Here is a 26,180-nt window from a genome sequence, read left to right on the forward strand (position 1 = left end):
TAATTCCAGTGCTTGGAGAAAAATCTTTAAAGCCTTGTGATGGGGTAGGGGACATGTTACTGTTCTTATTTTACCAGATGATGAAACCAACATTATTAAATGACTTGCCCAAGCACACCCTTTATCTTCTAAGTTTTGTTTTTCTTCAGTTTGAAAAAGCTTCTTTCTGGTAAAGCAGATGAGTAAAGAGGTTTTTGTTTTTAGTTTTTTAAACTCATTATGGATATTTAGAAACTTCCCACATATCTAAAAATAGAATCTCTGAGAGGGTTAAGTGAACTTCTGCTCCTTTGCAGACTTTTTGGGGTTCCTTCTGTCTTGCTGCAGTGCTTGGTAATATCATACTGCAGGGCTGTGAATAATTCACAAACTGGATGTGCCCTCTTGGAATAATTGAGTGTTATCTCCTCCTTATAACTTAGTCTCTACTTGAGGAGAAATTGATTTTAAATAAATTGATTTAGATTCCAATTTAAATCAGTAGTCAAGAAAATAGCATTTCAGCATTTTCCCCAAAAAGCACATTTTTATTTAACCTTACTAGATGCCCTCTTAAATTCAGTTTTCATTTCCCTAGAAGGACATTCTATACATTGGAATGCAATGCTTTACTTAAATTTTTTCAGCTTAATTTTGCATCTGTATGAGAAACCAAATAATTTGGTTGTTCTATTTACATAAACCGATTGAAATAGATACTGCTGAAGTTTATCTCTTGCTCTACTGACTGTTGTTGGATATTTAAGAGCCAGATGGTAATGTAGATGGGTATTTTGACCTTTAAATGTATTGTGTCCTTTTCTTTCAGATACATAATTTCAAAATACGAATGCATATTTTTCAAAGAAATGTTTCCAGTATAAATAAGCATTTTGGAAGGAATTTGGCCAATATCTAGATCAGTATGAGAAGCTTTAAGTACTGGATTAGGCTGCTGATTCTTTATTTTCTTCCTCTGGGAATCTTTTTGATTAGGATTTCCAACCAATGGATGAAGAGTAGACTGTGGAGCTCCAGATTGGAAGCTGTCCCTACCATCACTTCTCTGCTCTTTTCCAGAATTCCAGAAAGGGAACATGAAATTCACCAACAGAACACTTAGTTCCTCCTCAGCAAAGGACTGCCAATCTGCTCGAGTAAATCACTGCTGATTCTTTGGGAATAGGATACTTTACTTTTCTCATTCCAGATAATCTGTAGAGAGACTTCAGCTCCAGTTAGGAGTTTGTGATTCACAAAGCAATTTATAAGGATTTCACGGTCCCTTTGTCTGAGATCAGGAGTCCACAGAGTTTTTCTGTAAAGAGTTAGATGGAAAACATTTTATACTTTGTGGTCAAGAGGCAAAATCGAGGACATGATATAGATACTTACAAGAGAGAAAGCAAATGATCACAAATCTTTATTTGCAAAATTCAATATAGAATAATAATTGATCATCAAATACCATCTTTAAGATACAGGCCTATAGAGAATAATAGAATTTTTTGGTGAGGAGGGGATAATATTTTGCCCGATTCATGTTCAAAGTTAGTGTTCCCTGTCATCAAATTGATTGCAAATGTTCATCTGTGGAAACTACTCTTAGCTCACAGGTTATATGAAAACAGATGGGAGGCCAAATTTATTCTATGGGCCATAGTTTGCTGATCACCTGCATTAGACCATAAGTTACCACTATTTAGTTACTTTTGAGCTTGAACAAAAAATCCATTTGTGTGATTCTTGTGAACATTCAAAGGGAAATTGATTAGTTTTAAGGCTTTAGGTATAATTTTCGCTGAAGTATTATCTTTGTCCTGGTAGAGAAACCGTCTTCCCATTCATTGTCATTCTAGTGAATGTCTAGTCTTTTTGAGAATTTCTTGAACTTTTAAATAAGTAAAAATTTATAAGAGTCTTAGTGGAGGAAAAATTAGGTCTATGATATGTAATGTCAAGGACATAGAATATAGTATAAAGTATCTTGTGTATTACATGTATTAGGACATTAATGTGTCCTTTATACTAAAATTTTATATTCAGCCCACCCTACCTAAAATTTTTTTGGTTTGTAAGGACAAAGAAGGCAAATTAAAAGGCAAAAAAGCGCCTTAAAATGGCCAGCATTTTAGCAGTCATGAGAATGATGATTTCCGTTCCTTTGACAAAGGTTTTCAAATGAACTAAACATGATTTATGCAGTTGCATAGTTAACATGCAAAACCACAGTCTACTCACAACTGATTTTTGTTGTTGTTGTTGCTGCTTTTTATTTTTCTAGGATTTCTGTCTGTATAAGATACATTCATTCCCCAGTAATGAAAATTTGCATATACCATATGGCAGCTTGTTCCTAATGTGAATTATACACAGCATGCGATTAACCATCTCTGGTATGAGACTTACATCTACTGTGGCATTCACTAAAGCGTCTGTCTGATGGTGTGCTGTTTTAGGACTTGAATATTTGGTGTTTCTTGGTTTGTTTTAATTTCATATTTTCCCACAAGCTTGGTCTGTTTTACCTTTATTTTTGTGTCCTTTCTTTCTATGTTCTCCCCACCTCTCTGCTTCACCTTTCTTAGCAAAGATGAGGATTTCTACCTTCAACATACATTGTTGGTCTTGTCTTCTGTTTTTGTTAGGAGGGACAGCAGTGTGATAAAAGAGGAAATCAAAGCCTTTCTTGCCAATCGGAGGATTTCCCAAGCAGTTGTTGCACAGGTAACAGGTAAGAGCTGAAGAGCCCTTTATTCTGGAATCTTGTCTAGTCTCTGCCTTCTAGTGCAGATGTTGGAATATTGCTTGCATTTCTGCATTGCAGTGCAGATCTGTCAACTTAGGCATAATAATGTATGCCTGTGATTTAAAACCCATTGTCTCCGATATCTTGGAACTTCTCCAGTGATTTTTTTTTTATCTTGTGCTAGTAAATTTTATAGCATTTGTAATAAGCACAAAATTCCCTATTTTATGACTAAAAAGGATTCTCTGGTTTTCTTGTAATTGTGACAGAGCTTATGACACATGCACATCCAACTGCTTTCTACATTTCATATTTTTAAAAGCTTTACAGTCCTCCAAATCTACTTTATTTTACCAATTAAAAAAAAGATTCATGGGAGTGAAGGAAGTTGTGTTTTTTAACCACTTTTCCATATGTGAAAGAAAATGTATATTCTCAAACCATTACTGAGAAGATAAGAATGACCAGTGTCTTCTCCTTATTTTTTTATACCCCATCCCATTACTCAGCCAACAGCAGCCCCATCCTGAGTATGTGGTGTATATGTGTCATTCTCTATTCAGATTGCATTTTTTATGAAGTTCTTAAATTTGGGGGTAGCATGTCTTTTCTTTGTTGGTCTGTAGTCTTCTTTTCTCGGATATCAGTAATTTCTAAGAGCTTAGTAAAATCAGCTATGTCTTAGTCATGAGAGGAACCAGAAACTCTTTCAACTACATACATGTTGTAGTTGATATATTGTTGTGTGTTGTATATTAACAGATACAAAAATTAATTTGTTCCTCCCCTTCTTTTTTTTAACATTCCAGTAGCAACTCTGCGACTTTGGCCTTTTTAGCCTTTGCACCTCAGTTTCTTCTGTTAATACATTGAAATAGTTGAATCTGGTCTTCAACAACACCTTCCAATTTTAAGATGTTATTTCTGTTCTCTAGACTTTGATACATTTTCCTCAAACGTTACTGACCATTTGGTTAAAAATGAAACTTGAGATTTTGGAAGTCTTAAATTTCACCCCAAGAATCTAAGGTCACCCAGTCTTAATATGTGTGTAACATATTATACTAGTAAAATATTTTTATAAATGATACTTCTGTTCATGGTTTAAAAAAAAAGTTAAAGGCATGTCCTTTCCTCTAGAACTATTTATGAATCTAATTTTTGTAATCTTCAGTTGTTTTTCAATAGGGTGCTTAAAATGTTACTTTTATCTTCAGGGATTAAGGTGTGGTGCTAAGGGCATTGTAAGGGCAGGTTAGGTGGGTTTTACCAAAACCCACTGATGTGCACTGTGAAAAGATCAGTTGTCTCTCAGGACTTTTAATTCAGCCCCCAAGATTAGACGCAATAGTATCTTCTAGTTTGCCAGCCTAAAAAAGATAAAAAAGACAAAACTATAGTGTTATAAGCAGCATGATAAAGTTGATTTTGCCCAAGTGGAAATATTTCTGAATATCTTGAATACCCTGAATCTTGAATCATCTTGGACCTTTAAAATAGTGTCTTTTGAAACCCATCAGATGTTGATGCAAATTATAATACAGTACCTCTAAAAGGAATTTCTTAGACATATCTGAGGCATTAGCTATACCATACATCAAATACTGCCTTTTTCGAAAGGGAAATTAAAGATATTTTAGCATCTTGCTATTCAAAATATAGTCCATGGTATAGCAGTATTGGGGAATTCTTAGAAATGTACCACCCTAAACCTACTAACAGGGAAGGCAATGGCAACCCACTCCAGTACTCTTGCCTGGAAAATTCTATGGACGGAGGAGCCTGGTGGGTTGCAGTCCATGGGGTCTGCATGTCCGACTCACAAAGAGTCGGACACAACTGAGCGACTTCAATTTCACTTTTCACTTCCACACATTGGAGAAGGAAATGGCAACCCACTCCAGTGTTCTTGCCTGAAGAATCCTAAGTACGGCGGAGCCTAGAGGGCTGCCGTCTATGGGGTCACACAGAGTCGGACATGACTGACACAGCAAGCAGTGGCAGCAGCAAACCTACTGAATCAGAGTTTACATTTTAACCAGATCGCCAGGTGATTTGCGATGAGAAGTAGTATTCCAGGAAACTAGTGAGCTTTCCTGATATTAACTGCCATGGATTCGCATTGTCTAGCATTGTCTCAGTCAGTGGCAGTCGTCATGATGCCATCTCTTGTTTTTGAAAGCAAGAGTTGAAATTTTTCCATGTGTTATCTGTTAGAACACGTGGACTTTTGCCACTGTAATCATATGATTTGGTACCATTAAAAACTTCTTCCCCTCATTTCTGCCTCACCTCAAGTTGTTCTTTCTCCTCTTCATTCCTAGTCAAAACTTGGGTTCATTCATATATCTTTGGTTCTCCATTGTATGGAAAATGAAGTTCTTTATAATCTACTCCAGCCTGCTGTTTATAGCCATCTTGTTTTCAGCATCCTTGCTAGCTGGATTCAGCTACTTGCCGCTTCTGTCTCTGTTCACCAGGATGCTCACTAGTCACTGACTGTGCCTGGCTTGCCTTCATCTGCTCACCCTGGTCTTCACAATTCCTGCTAATCAGTATTGTTTTTGCTGAGTGATGTCTGACTCTTTGTGACCCCGTAGGCTATCTCCCGCCAGGCTCCTCTGTCTCTGGGATTTCCCAGGCAAGAATAATGGAGTGGGTTGCCATTTCCTTCTCCAGAGGATCTTCCCAACCCAGGGATTGAACTGGAGTCTCTTGCATTGGCAGGCGGATTCTTTACCACTGAACCACCAGGGAACCTTTTATCAACATTGCTTCTGTTACTATCCTCATTCTGACTTCTTTGATCACTGTAGCCCATGTAGACCTCTCTTTTTTGCCTGACATTAACACTTAGTTTACCGCCCTGAGAGGTTAAACTTCATTTCAATTCTGCATTTTAGAGTAGTAGTCTTTAAAAGCAGAGATCTTCTTATACATTCTCAAAGAGTCTAGCATTGCACATACTCTCTGAAGATCTCACGTTTCCCTAGAAAAGGAGTACTAGTGAAGCTAACAAAGGTATACATGTGAAAATTTACCCAGTGTGACTTTCTCCAGTGATGTCTCCCCTCTGGAAATACTTATTTGCTCAACAAACGCAGCAGCATGAATTTCTTCTCTTAAGGGATTTGCATTTTTCTTTTACCTACTTTAATTCAATTGTTTATGTTAGGCAGGGGATTGAGGATGATTTATAACCAGATTGGTTCATTGTCCCTTTGGTCTGCTTACTGAATTCATGTATTTCTCTTGTATGTCTGTCACATTTCCACAGCCTGTCTAACCATCCAACTAAACTCAGGAGCAATGCTTTTCATTCCAGAAGAGAGACCCAGCTAGAGAATAGTGAGTTAGTGAGAACTAGTGTAAAGCTTAGCCCTCATAACTGCACAGCTAAGATAAAGAAGCCAAAGTTAGGAAGGCTTCTAGGCACTTGGGGCTCACTCACTGGGGCACCTGATTAGAATATTGGCACATTTTTCTGCCTGTTTAACAAATTAGTCAAATGTATCTTAGAAGAATAGCTACCTGATGAAATCTCCCCCAACGTAAAAGATATGGTGCCCTGGAATCTGTCCTAGATTGGAGTCTGTTAAAGTCAGTTAAGTTTAACTCCAGTATGTGACATAATGAAATAAATCAGCCTTGGGTAAAAATGAGAACGAGTGGTGCATAACAAAAGGAAATGCTAAATAAAAATGTGTAGTGAGGTGCAAAATTACCACACATGTGCTTGTTCCAGAAACAAAATACAGAGGCTTCTTTTTATAGATTTGGAGGATTTCTATAATAAGATAAACAAGAAGTTCATGGGTGGGGTCTGTATAAATAATATCCTACTGATAGGAAAAATGACAGTATAAACAGGATATAATAACAGTGCTTGCTGAATTTCCCAGCATGTTATTTGTAGCTTCTTTCACAGAGTCACAGCTGCTCCCACCAAGAGTGGATTTTTACTCCTGTAAGAGATCGGGCAAGTTTCAAAATTCTCACTAACAATGGTAAGGTGGGGAGCATACATAGCCTTTGCTTTAGTAATGAACATGTAGGTTTCATATTCACTTTCAGGGTGAAACATTTTCTTGGACTGTGAGAATTCTTAAGACATGATTTTCTTCTTAGGTCACCTCTGGGGAAAATCAGGCTGGCAAAATAAGTGGGTAAATGGCAGTGCTTTAGTGTGTGCTTATCAGCTAAATAAATATCCTAATTAGATTCATGTCCTCTTAAAAAGTAAATAAATAAAAGAAGAAAAACATAATCATCTCTGAGTTTTAAGAAATTTATCCCAATTCTGTTTTCTTGAATGATAGTGGTATAATGGAAAAATGACCATTAAACTTTTGAATGCCAAAATTCTAGTCCTTCTGTCAAATAGCCTTGTGATCCAGGGCAAATCACGTAACTTCTCTGAGCCTCAGTTTCTTTATTTATAAGATGTGGGGTTTGACCAAATGTTTTTCCAAGTACCTTTTCTAGTTGTCAAACTCCATTCCCTTTTTAAACTGCCAAGTACATTTAACAAGTATGCATTTTACCCCTCCCTAGTGACTCTTATTCTGCAAATGTAAGAATTTGTATAAAGAGAAGCTCTGAACCAGTTTTAGAAATGTTTCAGCTGAATTCAGATCACTTTCCCTTCCTTCCTTATCTTTAAAATGAAGACTAGGGACTTCGCTGGTGGTCCAGTGGTTAAGACTCCACGCTTCCACTGCAGAGGGCATGGGTTCCATCTCTGGTTGGGGAATTAGGATTTCACATGCCATGTAGCATGGCCAAAAATCAAACAACGATAAAATAAAATGAAGGATAAAAGGACCACATATTTAGTTTAACTACAATAATTTCTTTACAAAGTTCTGTATATATTGATCCTCTCCCTAATCAGAGAACTTCAGACCTGACACTAAAAACCAACTAAAATGTCAATATACCTTTTTTACAAAATGGACTTTATGTTTCAGGGTAGTTGTAGATTCGCAGCAAAAGTGAGCTAAAAGTATAGTTCCCATATACCTCTTGCCCCTCCACACACATACACACACAGCCTCCCATATTCTTAGCATCTAGCACTAGAGTGGTACTTTATGAACCTACATTATCATCCAGAGTCCCAATTTACTTTAGGTATAAATGGTTTTGTACATTCAAATAGGTCTTGAAAAAAATGTGATTACTGATATCTACCGTTACAGTGTCAGAAGACGACACTCTAGTTTCACTGCCTCAAAGTTCCCTGTGCTCGACCTATTCATCCTTCCCTCTTCCTCCCCTAACCTGACAACTGCTGATCTTTTTGCTGCCTCCGTAGTTGTGCCTTTTCCAGAATGTTATCATATAGTATGTATCCTTTTCAGGTTGGCTCCTTTCACTTAGTAATAATTACTTAAGGTTCTTTAATGTCTCTTCATGGTTTGATAGTTGATTTCTTTTTAGCACTTAAGTAATGTTTCATTGTCTGGCTGTACCACAGTTTATCCATTCATCTACTGAAGGACATCTTGGTTGCTTCCAAGTTTGGGCCATTATGAATAAAGCTGCTCTAAGCAAATAGAATTTACATTTATATTAGAAAAGTGGTATTGGTAAGGCATAAGTCACAGACTATGGTATCCTATTATCCTATTATAATATAACCAAATATAATTCTAATGCTTATCTAACAAGATCTTATCAATTCCTACCTGATGAATTTTACTAGCTTCATGTAGAGCTCCACTATGAAGGCTATTATCTGTCTGTAAATTGGGCAGATTTCTGCATGTAAGTTGGAACTTGTGTTTCCAAATTGAAAAGGTTTAGAGCTTTAGTTTCTATTAGGAGAAAACTTCTTTTCAAATATAAATGTTTTTGCAAAGTACGTTTTAGAATTTTCCCTTGTCTCTGAAGAATAAGAACAGATGCTATCCTCTGATTCAGAAAAATTCTTTTATTCTCATTTTCTTCTACATTCAGCAATTTGTTGCCAAACCGTTTTCTTATAAACAACACATACAGTTACCTTTCTTTTCCCCAGGAAAAAAAATCCAAGCTGTATATCTGAACACTCATTTTTCTCACTTTGGTGAGAGATGTGAAAAATTGGAGTGAAAATAATTTCAGAGGACACATTTTGTTGTTAGAAAAATCAGTTTTCTTTTTATATTTAATGTCCTACCAGGGCTATTAGCATCTCATATGCAGTGTATGGGATTATACATTTTTGCTGTTAAACTTAGGAAAGTTGATTTTCACTATAAAACAAAATTTCTCTTCCACCTCTGTTTAAAGTAGAAACTATATTTTAAAAAACTTTATTGTACCAAAAGCTTTGACAAAAGTGATTTTAAAAAGTCGGGCACAAGTGTGGTTTTTCACCCCTCAGTAATTTTCATTTTTTGTTTCTCCCCCCTTCTTGCTTCCTAAGATCATGGAGAGAAGTCTGTTATTAGGGTGTAATATTCCTTCAAGAGTTCTATGAAATACTTCTTACCTAAGTAAATTTTCTTCATGTTAAAAAAACTTACAAGGAAAAATGATAGAAAGAAGAAATAACCCTAGTAAGAGTCAGAAAGTGTCTGTGTCTGATAAAATAGCAAAACCTAAAGTTCAGCAGCAGGCAGTCTTATAAATAGAAACCTGCAGAAGAAGACTCAGAGGGAATGGAATAAATGCCATGTTTACTAAATTACAAATACAGTCTTTTATGCCTTAAGGAATATTCCTGCCAACTCTTAAAGTTTTAACATCAGTTGCTGCATTTATTTATTATTATTTTTTGGTTGCACTGGCTCTTCACTGTTGCACGTGGGCTCTTTCTAGGTGCAGCTAGCAGGGGCTACTCTTCATTGTGGTGCGCGGGTTTCTTTCTGTGATGGCTTCTCTTGTTGCAGCGCACAGGCTCTCCAGGCACATGGGCTCAGTAGTTGCGGCACAGGCTCAGTAGTTGCAGCTTGCAGACCCTAGAGTGCGGGCTCACAAGTCATGGCACATGTGCTTAATTGCTCTGAGGCATGTGGAATCTTCCCGGTCCAGAGATTGAACCTGCGTCCCTATGTGGCATGCGGTTTCCCATCCACTGCACACCGGGAAGTCCCTGTATCTATTTAGGTGAGGAACTGAAGCTTGAGCTAACAAAGCTTGAGGGCCTTGGTATCTGAGAGACCTATAAAATTTTGAAACAATCATGCAAATTCTTATGGCCCTTTAAGAAAGCTTTTAACATCAGTGTGTATCAACTTCAGCTAAATTTAACTACAGTTGATTCTTCGACAACAGGGGTTTGAATTGTGTGGGTCCACTTTATGTGCGGTTTTTTTCCCTCAATAAATGTAATGAAAGTATTCCATAGACCGTGGGTGTTTGAATCCATAGATTCAGAGCCGCAGATTTGGAAGGCCAACTCTAAAGTTATCCTTGAATTTTGGACTGGGCAGAGAGGTCAACACCTTGAGCCCTGAAGTTGTTCAGGTGTCAGCTAACTGTGTATCATTTGATCCTCACACAATAAATTTGAGGTATATAGGAGAAGTGTGTTTTTCTTCTTTTTTTTTAATAGGCTTTATTGAGGTAAAAACTTTCTTAAAAGTGGAGTTCTCTTTGAGTCGTGCCAAGTTTACAGAGTGGTGTACTCATTACCAAACCAAGATATGGAACATTGTTGGTATTTCAGCAAGTTTCCCCATGCTTCTGTGCAGCTAGATATCTCTCCCCACTGCCAAGCCCCCTGCAACCACGAGTGTGTATTCTGACAGTAGCATCATATAACTAGAATCATGCAATATATACTTTTTAAGCTTATTTTCATTCAGGGGATAATTGCTTTGCAATATCGTGCTGGCTTCTGCCATAAAAGGTGAATCAGCCATGTATATACTTAATGTCCCCTCCCTCTTGAACTTGCCCTCACCCCCTGCCCCGTCCCACGCCTCTTGGTTGTCACAGCACCACGTTGCGCTCCCTGTGTCCTACAGCAGCTTCCTGTTAGCTGTGTTACAAACGGCAATGTTTTTGTGTCCATGCTCCTCTCTCAGTTCGTCCCACCCTCTCCTTCCCCCACTGTGTTCCCCCTCTGTTCTCTATGTCTGCATCTCTGTTCCTGCCCTGCATGTAGGTTCATCAAAACTGTTTTTCTAGATTCCATAAACATGCACTAATACATGATATTTGATTTTCTCTTTCTGACTTATGTCACTCTGTATAATAGCTCTAGGTACACCCACCTCTGTAGAACTGACTCAAATGTGTCCCTTTTTATGGCTGAGTAATATTCCACCATATACATGTACCACAGCTTCTCTATCCATTCATCTGTTGATGTATGTCTAGGTTGCTTCCATGGTCCAGGAGCTATTGTGAATAGTGCTGCAGTGAACATTGGGGTGCATGTATCTTTTACAATTATGGTTTTTTCAGGGTACATGCCCAGTAGTGGGATTGTTGGGTCATATGGTAGTTTTACTCTTGGTTGCCTAAGGGGCTTTCATACTGTTTTCCATAGTGGCTGCACCAATGTACATTCCCATCAACAGTACAAGAGGTTCCTTTTTCTCCATACCATCTCCAGCATTAATTGTTAGCAAATTTTTTTGATGATGGCCATTCTGACCAGTGTGTCTGACTTCTGAAACTTAGCATGAAATTTTTGAGATGCATTAGTGTTGTTACATGTATCAGTAGTTCGCAACTTTTAAATCCTGAAAACTAGTCCCCCAGTGAATGGATATAACAAAGTTAATTTATCTGTTAATAAGTCAGTAGACATTTGAGTTTTTCCTGGTTTTGGCTATTTAGGTAATGAATGCTTGTCTACAAGTTTCAGTGTGGATACACGTTTTCATGTCTCAAAGCTAAAAGTAGTTATAGGGTTACTAGTAAGTAAGAAACTGCCAAACTTTTCCAAAATGGCTGTACCATTTTGCATCCCCATCAGGAGTAAATGAGATTTCCAGTTGCTTTGCATTATCTTCGGCACTTGGTATTTGTGGTACTCTTTAAGTTTAGCCATCCTAGTGCATATGTAATAGCATCTCACTCTAGTTTTATTTTGCATTTTCCTAATGACTAATTATCTTTTCAGATGCTCATTTGCTATTCATGTATCTTATTAGATGAAATGTCTGTCAAATCTTTTGCCCATTGTTTTTTAATCAGGTTGTTTGCCTTATTGATTGTAAGAGTTCTGTGGATATTCTGGATGCGAGTCCTTAAATATGAGGATGTACAGATACCCTAGTCTGAGGCTTGCATTTTTATTTTCTTATTGTTGTCTTTCAAAGAGCAAATGTTAAACATAATTAAGTTATGTTTATCTTTTCTTCTTCCTTTGTGGTTCATGCATTTCATTTTGTGTCCTAAGAAAATCTGCTTAAATGAAGTCTCAAAGATTTTCTTCAATTTTCGTCTACAAGTTTTCTACAAGTTCATGCATTTGAGTGTATGAAACATTTCAAGTTAGTTTTTTGTGTATGTGTGAGGTAAGGATCTAGATGTATTTTTTTTCCCCCACATATTGTCTGATTGTGAGAGTACCATTTTTGAAAATAGTCAGCAGTTGTCAAGACACTAGTCTTTCCCTATTAAATTACATTGGCACCTTTATAAAAAATCAATTGAATGTGTATGTGTGAGACTCTTTGTGGCTTCTCTATTATGATCTATTGGACTTTATATCTAGTCCTATACTAATACAAAGCTCAGCCTCTCAGTTCCTATAAAAAAGCATATTTGTAGTGAGATTATGATTGGGATTGTGTTGAAAATCTGGATAAAGCTACCATCAAGAATCTTTGAATCATGCTGAGTGTTCCCATCTACAAACACGGTATATCTCTCCATTTGTTTAGGTCTTCTTTATTTTCCCTCAGCCATGTTAGTAGGTCTTGTGCATACTTTCTTAAATTCATCTAAATATTTTATACTTTTGGTATTACTATTTTGATACTATTTTTAATTTCAATTTCCAGTTTGTTTCTTGCATCATAGAATAGTTGGTTTTGGTATTTTGACCTTTTGTTTTGAAACCTTGCCAAAAATTCATTTACTTGGTACATTTTTTGATAACTGTTTTGGTAAATTCTTAGAATTTTCTACATGAGCAGTTGTATTACCTGTGAGTAGAAATAATTTTGCTTCTTCCTTTTACTGGGTTTGTCTTCTGTTTCTTTCTTTTTTTTTTTTTTTGCCTTATTGTGTGGACTAGGACTACTAGTTAAATATTAAATACAGTAATGTGTATAGACATCTTTGCCTTTTACCTAATCCTAGAGAGCAAGAGTTCAGTATTTCATGAGTAAGTGCCATCTTAGTTGTAGATTTTTCATAGATGTCCCACATCAAGATGACCTTTAAGGGAAGTTCTCATCTATTTCTAATTTTTGAGAATTTTTATTGTGATGGATATCATACTACATCAAACACTTTTTCTGTATCTGTTGAGATGGTGATGTGGTTTTCTCTTTCTGTCTTGTTATGGTAATTACGTTGATTTTCAAATGTTAAACCTTTCATTCTAGGGAAAACTCCACTGAAATTATGATGTATTAGTTTTTTATGTAGTTTGACTCAGTTTGCTGATACTTTGTTAGAATTCTTGCATCTGTGTTGATAAAGGGTTATTGTTCTGGGTTTTATTTTTTTTATTTTTTTTTACTTTTTCATTTATTTTTATTAGTTGGAGGCTAATTACTTTACAATATTGTAGTGGGTTTTGCCATACATTGACATGAATCAGCCATGGATTTACATGTGTTCCCCATCCCGATCCCCCCTCCCGCCTCCCTCCCCATCCCATCCCTCTGGGTCTTCCCAGTGCACCAGCCCCGAGCACTTGTCTCATGCATCCAACCTGGGCTGGTGATCTGTTTCACACTTGATAATATACATATTTCAATGCTGTTCTCTCAGATCATCCCACCCTCGCCTTCTCCCACAGAGTCCAAAAGTCTGTTCTATACATCTGTGTCTCTTTTTCTGTCCTGCATATAGAGTTATCGTTACCATCTTTTTAAATTCCATATATATGCGTTAGTATACTGTATTGGTGTTCATCTTTCTGGCTTACTTCACTCTATATAATGGAATATTACTCAGCCATTAAAAAGAATACATTTGAATCAGTTCTAATGAGATGGATGAAACTGGAGCCCATTATACAGAGTGGGTTTTATTTTTTTATTCTTGTAATGTCCTTGTCTAGTTTTATTACTATGATAATGTGACATCATAAGATGAATTGGAAAATGTTCTCTTAAATTTCTAGAAGAATTGGTATAGAATTTGTATTATTTCTTCCCCAAATATCTTTGAGACTCTGGTGGTTGTTGTTTTAATAGTGACTTTCTTATTCAACTTGGTCATGACTTACTGTTGAATATAATGCTGCAGGTCTGGTGCCCTGTACTGAAATCAGCAAAATGGAATGTACAATAGTAGAGATGTAGGGGTCATTAATACTTCATATATTGCCAATACTTTTCTACGTGATGTTACTCTTGGCAGAAATATTTTTCTCTTGCCAGTGGCCTAGGATATCAGGATTACAAACCACAAACCAAACTGAATTTGGTTTGGATACAGCAGTGCCCTTCTCCTGTGCTCTAGTCTGTCTGAGTAAAGAACATATTTTTCACTCACTTCAGCTGTGGGATTTTGCTTTTTGTAGAGTGTTACAAATGTTGACTGACCCATCTCTGAATCTGTCCCCAAGCAGATCCATGGACAACATCTTGGTTTTTGGACACACTGATTTTAACGTGTATGTCCAGTATAACGTTGCCACAGGATTGCTGTCATTGTTGATGGTGGGAATCATAGTAAAGAGTTTTTAGAAACATACTTAATGTGTGTTTTGACCCCTATTGAATATTTCTGGACATTTTAAGAACTAGAATATACTATTTTCATAAAATTGTTTCTTTTTTCTCCTTGGACTATTTTAAACATACAGATTTTTCATGTTCTAAGCCCTTCCATTACTAAATACTGTTAGAAGGGCATTTATTACCAGTTTGTCTTGATTCTTCTAAAATATAAAGAGTGACTTTGAAATGTTTGAGTGCTACGTGTTAAAATCATTATCACACATAAAAATATTTAGTAAGAACTCTCGCTCTCAAACCATTGTTGTCCATACGATTTTCAGTTTTTAGCTCTGCTTCATCTTCCTGTTGAGATCTGTCAGGACAGCGTATAGTCCTCTGAGTTGTAGATGACCAGTTGGTCTGCTTTTTACTACTGTGCACCTTGTGAGCTACGCCTCTCTTTTTGGAGAGTTTTTTTTTATTTTTAGGTATAATTTATTTTAACACTTGCCAAGTGCTAGATGCTGTGCTAACTGTTTTATATATTTGAGAGGCAGGTGTTAACTTCTTCAGTTATAGACGAGAAAGCTGAGGCTAAAGGAGTTTGAATCATTTGCCCATAGTCACACAGCTAATTACTGTTTGTCTTGCTGCCAAGCCAGTGTTCTAGTGGTCAAGTGCATGACTTTGAGGATTTAAAATATTATTTCTGTCACTTACAAGTTATGTGACTTTGGGCAAGTCCTTGAATGTCTTAAACCTCAGTTACTCCTTTTGGAAAATGCAAATAATAATCATACCTACATAAGGGTGTTCTTGGGATTTCCCTGGTGGCTCAGACGGTAAAGAATGTGCCTGCAAGACAGGAGACCAGGGTTTGATCGCTGGGTCAGGAAGATCCCCTGGAGAAGGGAATGACAACCTACTCCAGTGTTCTTGCCTGGAGAATTCCATGGAGAGAGAAGTCTGGCAGTCTACAGTCCGTGGGGCCACAAAGAGTTGGACATGACTGAGCGACTAACACTTTCTTTCTTTCATAGGATGTTCTTCAGTAGATTAAATGAGTTATTTGAAATAAAGTTTCTAGCACACCGTAAATGCCATAGAAATTCTTTATTTTTGTGATTATTAACCATTATACTGCTTAATGTTCAGCCAGCAGTCATTTCCCCTTCATCTCTCTCCAGGCTGACTTTTCTGAATCTAAGCTTCCTGACACTAAATATGTTAACCAAAATGTTTCCAGCCTTGGGCCAACATATTATAAACTTTAAAAAATATATAGAGCCCTCATGTTCATTGCAGCATATTTATAGTAGCCCAGGACATGGAAACAACTGCAGTGTAAAAGTAAGTCCTGGCAATACAGTGCAGAGCATGGTAACTAAACTATATAGTATATTTGAAAGATGCCAAGAGAATAGATCTTAAAAGTTCTCACCATATATATACACAAAGTTTGTAATTGTGAATGGTGATGATTTTAACCAAACTTTCTGTGGTAATCATTTCATAATAAGTGAATTTATTATTCATTATGTTGTAAACCTAAAACTAACACAATAGAAAAAATTTCAAGAAAAGTGGATTTTAATGTAATGAAGTTTATATTAATGAAAAAGTTTAGTTGTTGCTTTCACATTCAGCATTGCACCTGACCTTTAAGAATGGATCCACTTGTCCAATTTCAGTTTTGTATCAGAGAATACCACAGTTTTGGAAAATGTTATTAAAATAATCCTTCCTCTTCTATCTTAAAAAATTATATTGTCTCAGTTTCATCTTGACAATAGCATAGGGGAACTTTCTTTATCATAACTAGCCTTCTACAGTTTGACATGCACAAAACTGCCTTAAAAATATGATTTAAATAATTTCCTCTAATATCCTGAGCAGAATTAGGATGTGACAAGGACAGACTCCAGCTCCTTTTGTGGCAAGATCTTCCTTCTCTCTGCCCCATAATCTTTCTGTGTGCTGACCTTACCGGCATTCTGACTAGTATTCTCATTGTATTACTCCAAAGAAAGGGAAATCAGTTGTGGTAATGCTTGCACAACTCTCTGAGAATATTAAAACTATTGAATGGTACACTTTCAATGGGTGAATTGTATGGTATGTGAATTATATCTCAGTTAAGCTACTATAAAAAGTTAGGGAAGGAGTAAAAATAAAAGTCATCTAAACTATTTTCTGAACAGAATTAAGTTTCCTAAAGTGGGATTTTAAAATTTTCTTTGTATTATTACCAAAATAAAAAGCTAATAATAAAACTAAAATTAAAAATAAAAAATACATTGACATGCTGTATTAGAAATGTATGTTCATGTGGTCAAACTTCAGAGGGTATGTACAATACTTAACCTCTCCTGTTCCTATCAGTCATAGTTCCCTTCCTAGAATAGACTAATGTTACACTTTATGCAGAGATATTCTATGCATATAGAATACATGCATATAGAGCAAGTATATCTACAGTCCTTTTCTCCTATTTTTTTTTGGCCAGATTGGTGGTATGCTATATACACTGTTCTGCACCAAGCTTTTCTAACTTGGAAGTATCCCTTGTCGAGTACGTAAAGGGTATTATCACTGTTTTGTTTTGCTTTTCTTTTCCCCAGCAGGTTGCTTTTTTTTTCTTGGTATGTAAAGCAATAACACATCTTACAGTCAGTGCTGTTGTAGATTTGATGAAATGTAGTATAAACATTGATGAACATGCAGCTTGGATCATTCTCCAAACCAATTGTAAGTATGTGCATTCTAAACATTGCTCTCCATCTTTGTCAGTAATTGATATATTGTTAGACTTTTTCATGTTTTTCCAACTGAATAGCAGTGAAATTGTATGTCGTTGCAGTTTTATTTTATTTTTAATTTTTAAAAAAAGGATTTATTTATGCATTTATTTTATTTATTTTTGACTATGCTGGGTCTTCCTTGTGGCACACAGGCTGTTTGTTGCTGCACGTGGGCTTTCTCTAGTTGAGGCGAGCGGGAGCTACTCTCGAGTTGTGATTCGTGGGCTCTAGGCATGCAGGCTTCAGTAGCTGGAGCAAGTAAGTGGACTCAGTAGTTGCAGCTCATGGGCTTAGCTGCTCAGTGGCATGTGTGACCTTCTGGATCAGGGATCAAACCCATGTCACCTGCACTGCAAGGTGGATTCTTAACCACTGGACCACCAAGGAAGCTCTATTTTTAATTTTTTATTAAGGTATAATTGACAAGTAACACATAAATTTCACATGTACTACATAATGATTTGAATTTTGTATACATTACAAAATGATCACCATAACACATCTAGCTAACATTTGTCACTATACCTAGTTACAAAAATTGTTTTTCTTGTGATGAAGACTTTTAAGATCTACTCAGAAATTTCCATCATTGCAGTTTTAAATGCATTTCCCTGATTACTGTGCAGGTTAAACATCATGTTTATTAGTCATTTACATGTCCTTTTTGTGAATTGCCTGTTTAAATCTGTTGCCCATGTTTTATAGCATTGTCCTCATCTTTTTTTAAAAAAATTTTTTTGACAAAAATTGTATATATTTAAGGTTGTACTATGCAGTGTTTTGATATATGCCTACTTTATCCCTTTTTAATTATCACTGTTTTTTAAAAATGCATTCCAGCCTCTGAAGACTAATTTTCAACCAACTGTTAAAATTTAGCAATTCAGTAACTGTCTTAAACCATTTTTTTGCCTTAATCTCACACAGAGACATTAAATACTTGTTTAATAATTGAATAAATTTTGTTTAGCTAAATATTTAGACAACAGTTCAACTTGATGATAATATATTACTTTTAAATGCACTTAGTCTTTTGTATGTATAACATTTCTATTTTTAAAAAATGTATATGTACATCCCCTTTGATCATATAATTTATCTCTTAGGATTTTATCCTATAGAAATATTTGCTTATGTCTAGAATAATGAATGTGTAGGAATATTTATTGCAGCATACGGTATGATAGCAAAAGGCCATTAATAACCGAAGTGCCCATCAGTAGGGGACTAGCTAGATAAATTATAGTGCAATCATGTTATGGAGCACTGTTTGTCCTTAAAAGTATAATGCAGCTTAATGTGTGTTAAGTGGAATGAGGAAGGAATGGGTTTTAAGGTGTGGGAAGGAGGTGACTGATTTTATTTTTAGGCACCAGTTTTAAAACACAACCATGTCACAGACTCAGCAGCCACATGTTCTGGCCAGATTCAGCTCAAGTATCAACAGTTTGTTCTGTGTGCTTTTTGATACCCATCAGAACCACAACAGGATTATGTTCTTTTTTTTACCTAATTCTAAAGTTCATCTGTAGGAAAAAATTCATAAGAATAACCAAGACATTCTTTAAAAAGTACAGAGAAAAGAGTTTAACAAATTTTTCCTGCCACATATTAAAATATACTGTATGTTTAGAGTGATTACGTAAGATCGTATTGGCAGATTGATATATGTATTGTTTGTACAAAACAGATTTCAACAACAGATCCTTGGATCTGTTAGGAAATTCAGCTTAAGTAAGGGAATTCTTTTAAATCTGTAAGGAAACGATGTTTTCCCATCAGTTGTCCATTTGAAAATGAGAAAATAAAAAATAGGTCTCAATATCTCATCAGAAACAGACATCAGTTTTCATATGGAATAAAGAGGTCTTGTATATCTCTGTGTGAATGTATGTATCTGGAGAAGGGCCTGGCATCCCACTCCAATATTCTTTCTTGAAGAATTCCATGAACAAAGGATCCTGGCAGGCTAGTCCATGGCGGTCACAAAGAGTTGGACACAACTAAGTGACTAACACTTTCATATATATGTATTCAAGCTGGATAAAAAGCCTTACATTACTGTTTTGAACATTTTTATTATTTTGTAGCAGGAAATAACACATAAATCCCCAAAGATAAATTTAGATAAATTTTTAACTGTATAAAAACTTTAAGCATATATCCAATAAAAGAAACTGTAAATAAAACTTACACTGAAAGATAATTTGAAATAGCAAGAGCAAAGAATTGGTATCTATAAATGTCAGAAGAGCAATTACAAGTTATTATGAAAACAACCCAATAGAAAAATTTGCAAAGCTATCAATACATAATTTATAGAAGAGGAAGTATAAATGGCCAACAAGCATGACTAAAAGATTTGCAGCCTCTTGGAAAATTAAATAGGGACAATCAGCTACAAGTTAACAGGCTTGCTTTTTTTCCCCATAGATCACCAGATTGTGAAAAATTGAGAGCTACTGCTAGTTAAAAATAATAGGATTTTTTTTTCCATTTCTGTCTCATCATAACCTAGCATAAACAATAAAAATAAACAAAAAAATTAAAAAAAAACTCTGTCTTCACTAAAGTGGTGAAGAAACTTAAAACACAGACTAAATAAAATAAGAATTCTGAATCTAAGGAAAATGTTAGGCATTGACACATGCCTCCTCCATCCTGGGTAAGGTAACAAGTTGCCCTGAAAGTATTTTAGTTATGAATGATTGATGCCTGATCTTTGTTTAAAGGTAACAGTTCTAGAGGGGTGAGGCAACAGGAGTCATGGGAGTATTCCTGCATAAACTTGTTCAACACAGAAACCCTATATCTGTAAGCAAACATTCCTTAGTCCCTTATGCCCCCAGCTCCTGGCAATCACTAAGTTATTTTCTGTCTCTATAGATTTACCTGTAGACAGAATTCTGGGTATTTCATAAAATAGACTCATACATTACATAAGCCTTTGTGTCTGCCTTCACTGTTTTCAAGGTTGATCCATGTTGTAGAATGTATCAGCACTTCATTCCTTTTAAGAGCTGAATGATTTTCTTTTATATGATCCACCTTTTATTTATTCATCAGTTGTGGGACAGTTGGATTATTTTCACTTTTTGGCTATAGTGCTGCCATGAACATTTATGTACTAGTTTTTGTGTAGGCAGGTTCTCTTAGAATATAACACAGAATGGAATTGTGGGTCATATGGCAATTCTATGTTTGATGTTTTGGAAAGCTGCAAACTTTTCCATTTTACAGACCCACAACAAATGTATGAGCCTTCCAGTTGTTTTACATCTTTATGACACTTATCTTTTTAATTACCGTCATTCTGGTGGTTATGAAGTGGTATCTGGTAGTCTTGATTTGTATTTTCTTAGCAATTACTGATGTTGAGCATTTCTTTCATGTGCCTCTTGGCCATTTATACATATCCTTTGAGAAGTATCTAGTCAAATCCTTTGCTTGTGTTTTGAGTTTTGTCTTTTTCACATTGAATTGTAAGAGTTCTTTATATATTCTAGATACAAGTCCTTTGTCCTATAGAGGGTTTGCAAATATTTTTACATTCTTGTTAGTGACTTTTGAAGTACATAAGACTTTAATTTTGATGAAGTCCAGTTTTTTGTTGTTATTGCTTTTGTTGTTTTGTCATAGCTAAGAAACCATTTACCTAATTCAGAGTCACATAGATTTATGTCTGTTTTCTTCTAAGAGTTTTATAATTTTAGCTCTTAATTAGGTTTCATCCGTTTTAAGTTAGTTTTCATACACAATGTGAAGTAGGAGTCCAGCATAATATTTTTTTGTATGTAGGTATCTAGTTCAGCACAGTTTGTTGAAAAGACTGTTCTTTTCCCATTCAATTTTCTTGTCACCCTCATCAAAAATCAATTGATGATAAATGTTTGGGTTTGCTACCCTACTTTCAATTCCGTTCCATTGACCTATATGTCTCTCCTCATGCCGGGCTTCCATGGTGGCACAGTGGTAAAGAATCTACCTACAATGCAGGAAATGCCAGTACCACACAGACTTGATTACTGTGGTTTGACAGTATGTTTGAAATTGGGAAGTGTTAGTTCTTCAACTTTGTTCTTCTTTTTAAAGATTGTTTTGGCTATTCCAGGTCCCTTACATTTCCATAGGAATTTTAGAATTTCTTTAGAAGCCAGCTGAAATTTTAGTAGGAGTTATACTGAAGCTGTAAATCAGTTTGGAAAGTATTGTCATTGTAACAGTATTTAGTCTTCCAAGCTATGAAAATGAGATGTTCCTCTTTAGGTATTTTTCAGTTTCTTTCAACAATATTTTGTAATTTTCATTTTACGAGTCTTGCATTACTTTTGTTAAGATTTCTTCCTAAATATTTTATTGTTTTTGAAGCTATTGTTAGTGGAATTGCTTTCTGAATTTCATTTTTGGATTGTTCATTGCTAGTGGCTAGAAATAGCATTTAATTTTTGTATGTTGATCTTGCATCCTGCAGCCTTGGTATATATGTTCTTCAGTTCTAATAGTTTTTGTTTGCATGTATTCATGTGTATTTCTTCACAAGAGTTTCACAAGATCATGTCATCAGCAAGTGGAGGAGGCTTTACTTTTCCCTTTTCCATGTGGATGCCTTTCATTTCTTTATCTTGCCCTATTGCCCTGGCTAGCACCTCCTCTATTATGCTGAAGAGAAGTAGTAAGAGTGAACATCCTCATGTTGTTCCTGACCTTAGTGGTGAAGCTCTCTGTCTTCAGCCACTAAGTATGATATCAACTGTGGGTGTTTCATGGATGTACTCTGTTAAGTAAGAAGTTTACTCCCAAACACAGCTTATTGAGTGTTCTATATCATGAAAAGATGTTGGATTTTTTGAAATGCTTTTTTTGTGTCTTTTAAAATAATTTCATAGGTTTTATCATTTGTTAATATGGTATACTGCATTGGTTGATTTTCATATGTTGAATGAACTTTGCTTTCCTGAGGTAAATCCTACTTGGTCATGGTGTATAATCATTTTTATATGTTGTTGGATTCAGCTTACTGGTCTTTTGTTGAGGATTTGTATATCCATATTCATTGGGGACATTGATTTGTAGTCTTCATTTGGTTTTGGTATCAGAGTAATACTGACCTCATGGAATGAGTTGGGAAGTGTTTCCTCCTTTTCTGTTTTTTGAAATTTTGTAATAGGTTGGTGCTAGTTTGTGTGTGAATTATTTTTCAAACACTTGGTAGAATTTAAAAGTGAAACCATTTGATCGTCCTTTGTGGGAAGATTTTTGGGTACTGATTTGTTTACTTCCTGTACATCTTATTCAGATTTTCTGTTTCATGAATCAGGTTCTAGCAATTTATCTATTTTATCTAGGTATATAATTTGTTGGCTTACAGTTGTTCTCAGAATTCCTTTATTGTTCTTTTTATTTCTATAATGTCAATAATAATGTCCTTTCATTGCTGATTTTAGTCATTTGAGTCTTTCTCATTTTGCTTTGTAAATCTACCTAAAACTTTCTCAATTTTGTTAACCTGTTGAAAGAACCAATTTTTTATTACATTTATCTTCTCTACTACCTGTTTTTATTTTCTATTTCATTTGTTTCTCCTCTGCATTATTTTCTCCCTTCTGCTTGTCTTGGATTTAGTTTGCTTTTCTTTTTTCTAATTTTTTTAAGGTAAAAGCTTAGATTATTCAGATCTTTTTTCATCTTTAGTACAGGCATTTATAGCAATAAATTTCTCTCTGAGCACTTCCTTAGCTTCATCTTATACATTTTGGTATGGTGTGTATGTGTGTTTAAGCATCTCAAAGTATTTTCTGATTCTCTTGTGATTTCTTATTCTTTGACTCATTGGTTAGGATTGTGTTGTTTAATTTGCACATATTTATGAATTTCCCAAATTTTTTTCTATTATTGATTTCTAATTTCATTCTGTTGTGTTTGGAGAACATGAGAACATACTTTGTTTGATTTAAAAATTGTTGACACTTGTCTTGTGTCCAGAAATGTTCTATTCTGGAAAATATTTCACATACACTTAACTTGAGAAGAATGTGTATTCTGCTATTATTGGGTGCAATGTTCTATAGATGTGTGTTAGGTCTAAAAGGTTTATATTGTTGTTCAAGTGTTCTGTTTCTTGTCGATCTTCTGTGTAGTTGTTCTATTATTGAAAATGTTATACTGAAGTTTCCAATTATTGTTGAATTGTCTATTTCTCCCTTCAGTTCTGTCAGTTTTTGCCTCACACATTTTATATTTTTTCGTTATGTCTTCCTCATGTTATGTCATTATAAAGTGTTCTTATTTTATCTCTTGTTACAAATTGTGTCTTTAAGTCTGTTTTGTGTAACATTAGTATAGCTACTCCAGTTTTTATTTGGTTACTCTTTATGTGGTGCATCTCTTTGCATTCTTTGACTTCCGATCTATTTTTATCTTGGAATCAAAAATATATCTCTTCCATATTTTCTGGCATCTAGTATTACTGCTAAAAGTCTATAAAGCTTATTATCATAGTGATTAAAAAAATTGAATGAAGCTTGAACTTCTAAGCCAATTCTGAGAATATAAAGAAATACTATGTTGAAAATAAAAAAGATTAGCACATGGAAAAAAAATGTATCTCTTATAAACTGTATACAGTGTGATCAATTTTTAACCTATTCTTCCCATCTCTGTCTTGTGTAAGAGTGCATAATCCATTTAAATTTAATGTAGATATGCAAGTAGGATTTATATCTGCCATTTTGTCATTTGTTCTGTATGTCTTGCATCTGTTTTATTCCCCTGTTGCTCAATTTCCTCCCTCTGTTTCATACGTATTTCTAGTGTACAGTTTAAATCTCTTGTCCTTTCTTCTGCTGTTTTTTTTTTTTTTTTAATTTGTTGTCATTGATTGCCCTGGAAATTACCATAAACATCTTAGTTTAAAATAATGTAGTTCAGATTAATACCAACTTAATTTCAATAGTATATGAAAACTTTACTCCTTTAGAGATTCATTCCCTATCCGCCCTTCAGCTTTGTGCCAGGATTGCCATTCAGTTTATGTGCTTATACATTTTGTGCCCATCAACTTAGATTTATAATTATTGCATTATCCACTTTTCTTTTAATTCAACTTGGGAAAAAATAAGTTAGAAAAAATACATTTATACTGTCTTTTATATTTACCTGCGTAGTTACTTTCGTTGGCACTCTTTGTTTCTTCATGTGTATTTGAATTCTGTGATTCCTAAGATGTTTGCTCTTGCCATCTCCTGCTTGACCACATCCAGCTTACCATGATTCATGAACCTTACATTCCAAGTTCCTATGCAATACTATATTTGAATTACTGTTTAGTATCCTTTTGTTTCTGTTCAAAGAACACTCTTTAGTATTTCTTGTATGACAGGTCTTCTGGCCATACAGGAGTCTCTGGTTTTGTTCATTGGGCAGTGTCTCAGTGTTTCCTTTGCTTTGGAAGGATAGTTTTGCTTGATATAGAGTACTTATTAATTGGTCTTTTTTTTTTCCTTCAGCACTTTGAATATATCATTCTTCATGGTTTCTGATGAGAAATCAGCCGTTGATCTTTTTATTTTTATTTTTGTTGAAATATAATTAACATCTCTACCTCTCTTGCTTGTGTGCTTAATCATGTCCAACTTCTTACAACCCCATGGCCAGGTTTCTCTGACCATGGAATTTTTCAGACAAGAATACTGGAGTGGGTTGCTATTTTCTACTCCAAGGGATCCTTCCTACCCAGGGATCAAACCCACATCTCTGTGTCTCCTGCATTGGCAGGCGGGTTCTTCACCACTGGTGCCACCTGGGAAATCCAATATATTAATTTCTGATTTGCAGCATAATAGATCAGTATTTATATGCATTGCAAATTAGTTATTACAATAAGTATAGTTACCATCTGCAGTGAGTAACTTACTGAGCATTCCTTGTACGTAATAAGTCCCTTCTTTCTTGCTGCTTTCAAATTTTCTTTGACTGTGGTTTTCAGCAATTTATAATGTACCTAGACTGATAGACGTAGAGCAAAAGATCAAAGTAGATGATTAAATAGTTAATCTCACTAAGGGATTGTAAGTAGAAAAAAATATAGGAGACCCCAGTAAGTTAATGATCACTCAAGAAAGTAGGTTTGCTTAACCACAAAACCAGACAGGCTTGCTGAGCAATAAAACCACGTAACAGAAGCATGAGACGTGCCCCTAAACAGTAAAACAATGGTGGCATGAGACCCACATCCTGCCCAGTGAGCTCAGTAAGTTAATGATCCCTAGGACATGCTCTCTGCACACATGAAAACAATAATTTATGAAAAGGTGACCTTTCAAAGTGAAAGACTTTCATTGTACTGACACCTGAAATAATTGTTCTATAGTGCCATGACAGTCCTGGCTTGACCATGTAGGGAGAAAAAAAATGCCCCTCCCCAAGCTGGAAAAGGAATTGATGATGTAAGCATGACATCTACTTAAGAATGAGGAAGAAAATTGTCTTTTCCCCCTCCCCACTTTTCCTTTGATTATAAAACTGTAGCCCACTAAGTTCCCAGAGTGCAGCACCCTCTCGCCCACCTGATTTTAAGACTCACAAACATCCTACTACAATAAGTCACTTATTTATCACTTTGCCTCTTGCTGAATTCTTTCTGCACCAAGCATAAAAGTCCAGAGCTGTTTGAAGCCCTCCTGAAATGCTACCTACTTGCACTTTGTTGAGCTTCTTGAATGTGTAGGTTGTTTTTCATTAAGTTTTTGAATTTTATGACCATTTCAAATATTCTTTGTTTCTTTTTTTTCTTTAACTTTTCTCTGTCTTCATCCTGGGAATCCCATTATGTATATGTTGGTATACATGGTGGTGTCCCACAGGTTT

General features: G+C 35.4%; 1 protein-coding gene across 9 annotated transcripts in view; it reads left to right on the top strand.

Moving 5' to 3' along the window:
• The window catches only part of HMBOX1 (homeobox containing 1), a 195,021-nt gene that overhangs the window by 88,086 nt on the left and 80,755 nt on the right, over nt 1-26,180 (top strand). For all 9 annotated transcript variants that reach the window (XM_043487169.1, XM_043487168.1, XM_043487176.1 and 6 more), the window contains exon 4: nt 2,628-2,713. In XM_043487169.1, the coding sequence (XP_043343104.1) occupies nt 2,628-2,713 (86 nt within the window). The remainder of the gene's footprint in view (nt 1-2,627; nt 2,714-26,180) is intronic.

Source organism: Cervus canadensis, chromosome 14 (assembly GCF_019320065.1).
Source record: "Cervus canadensis isolate Bull #8, Minnesota chromosome 14, ASM1932006v1, whole genome shotgun sequence".
Taxonomy (NCBI): domain Eukaryota; kingdom Metazoa; phylum Chordata; class Mammalia; order Artiodactyla; family Cervidae; genus Cervus; species Cervus canadensis.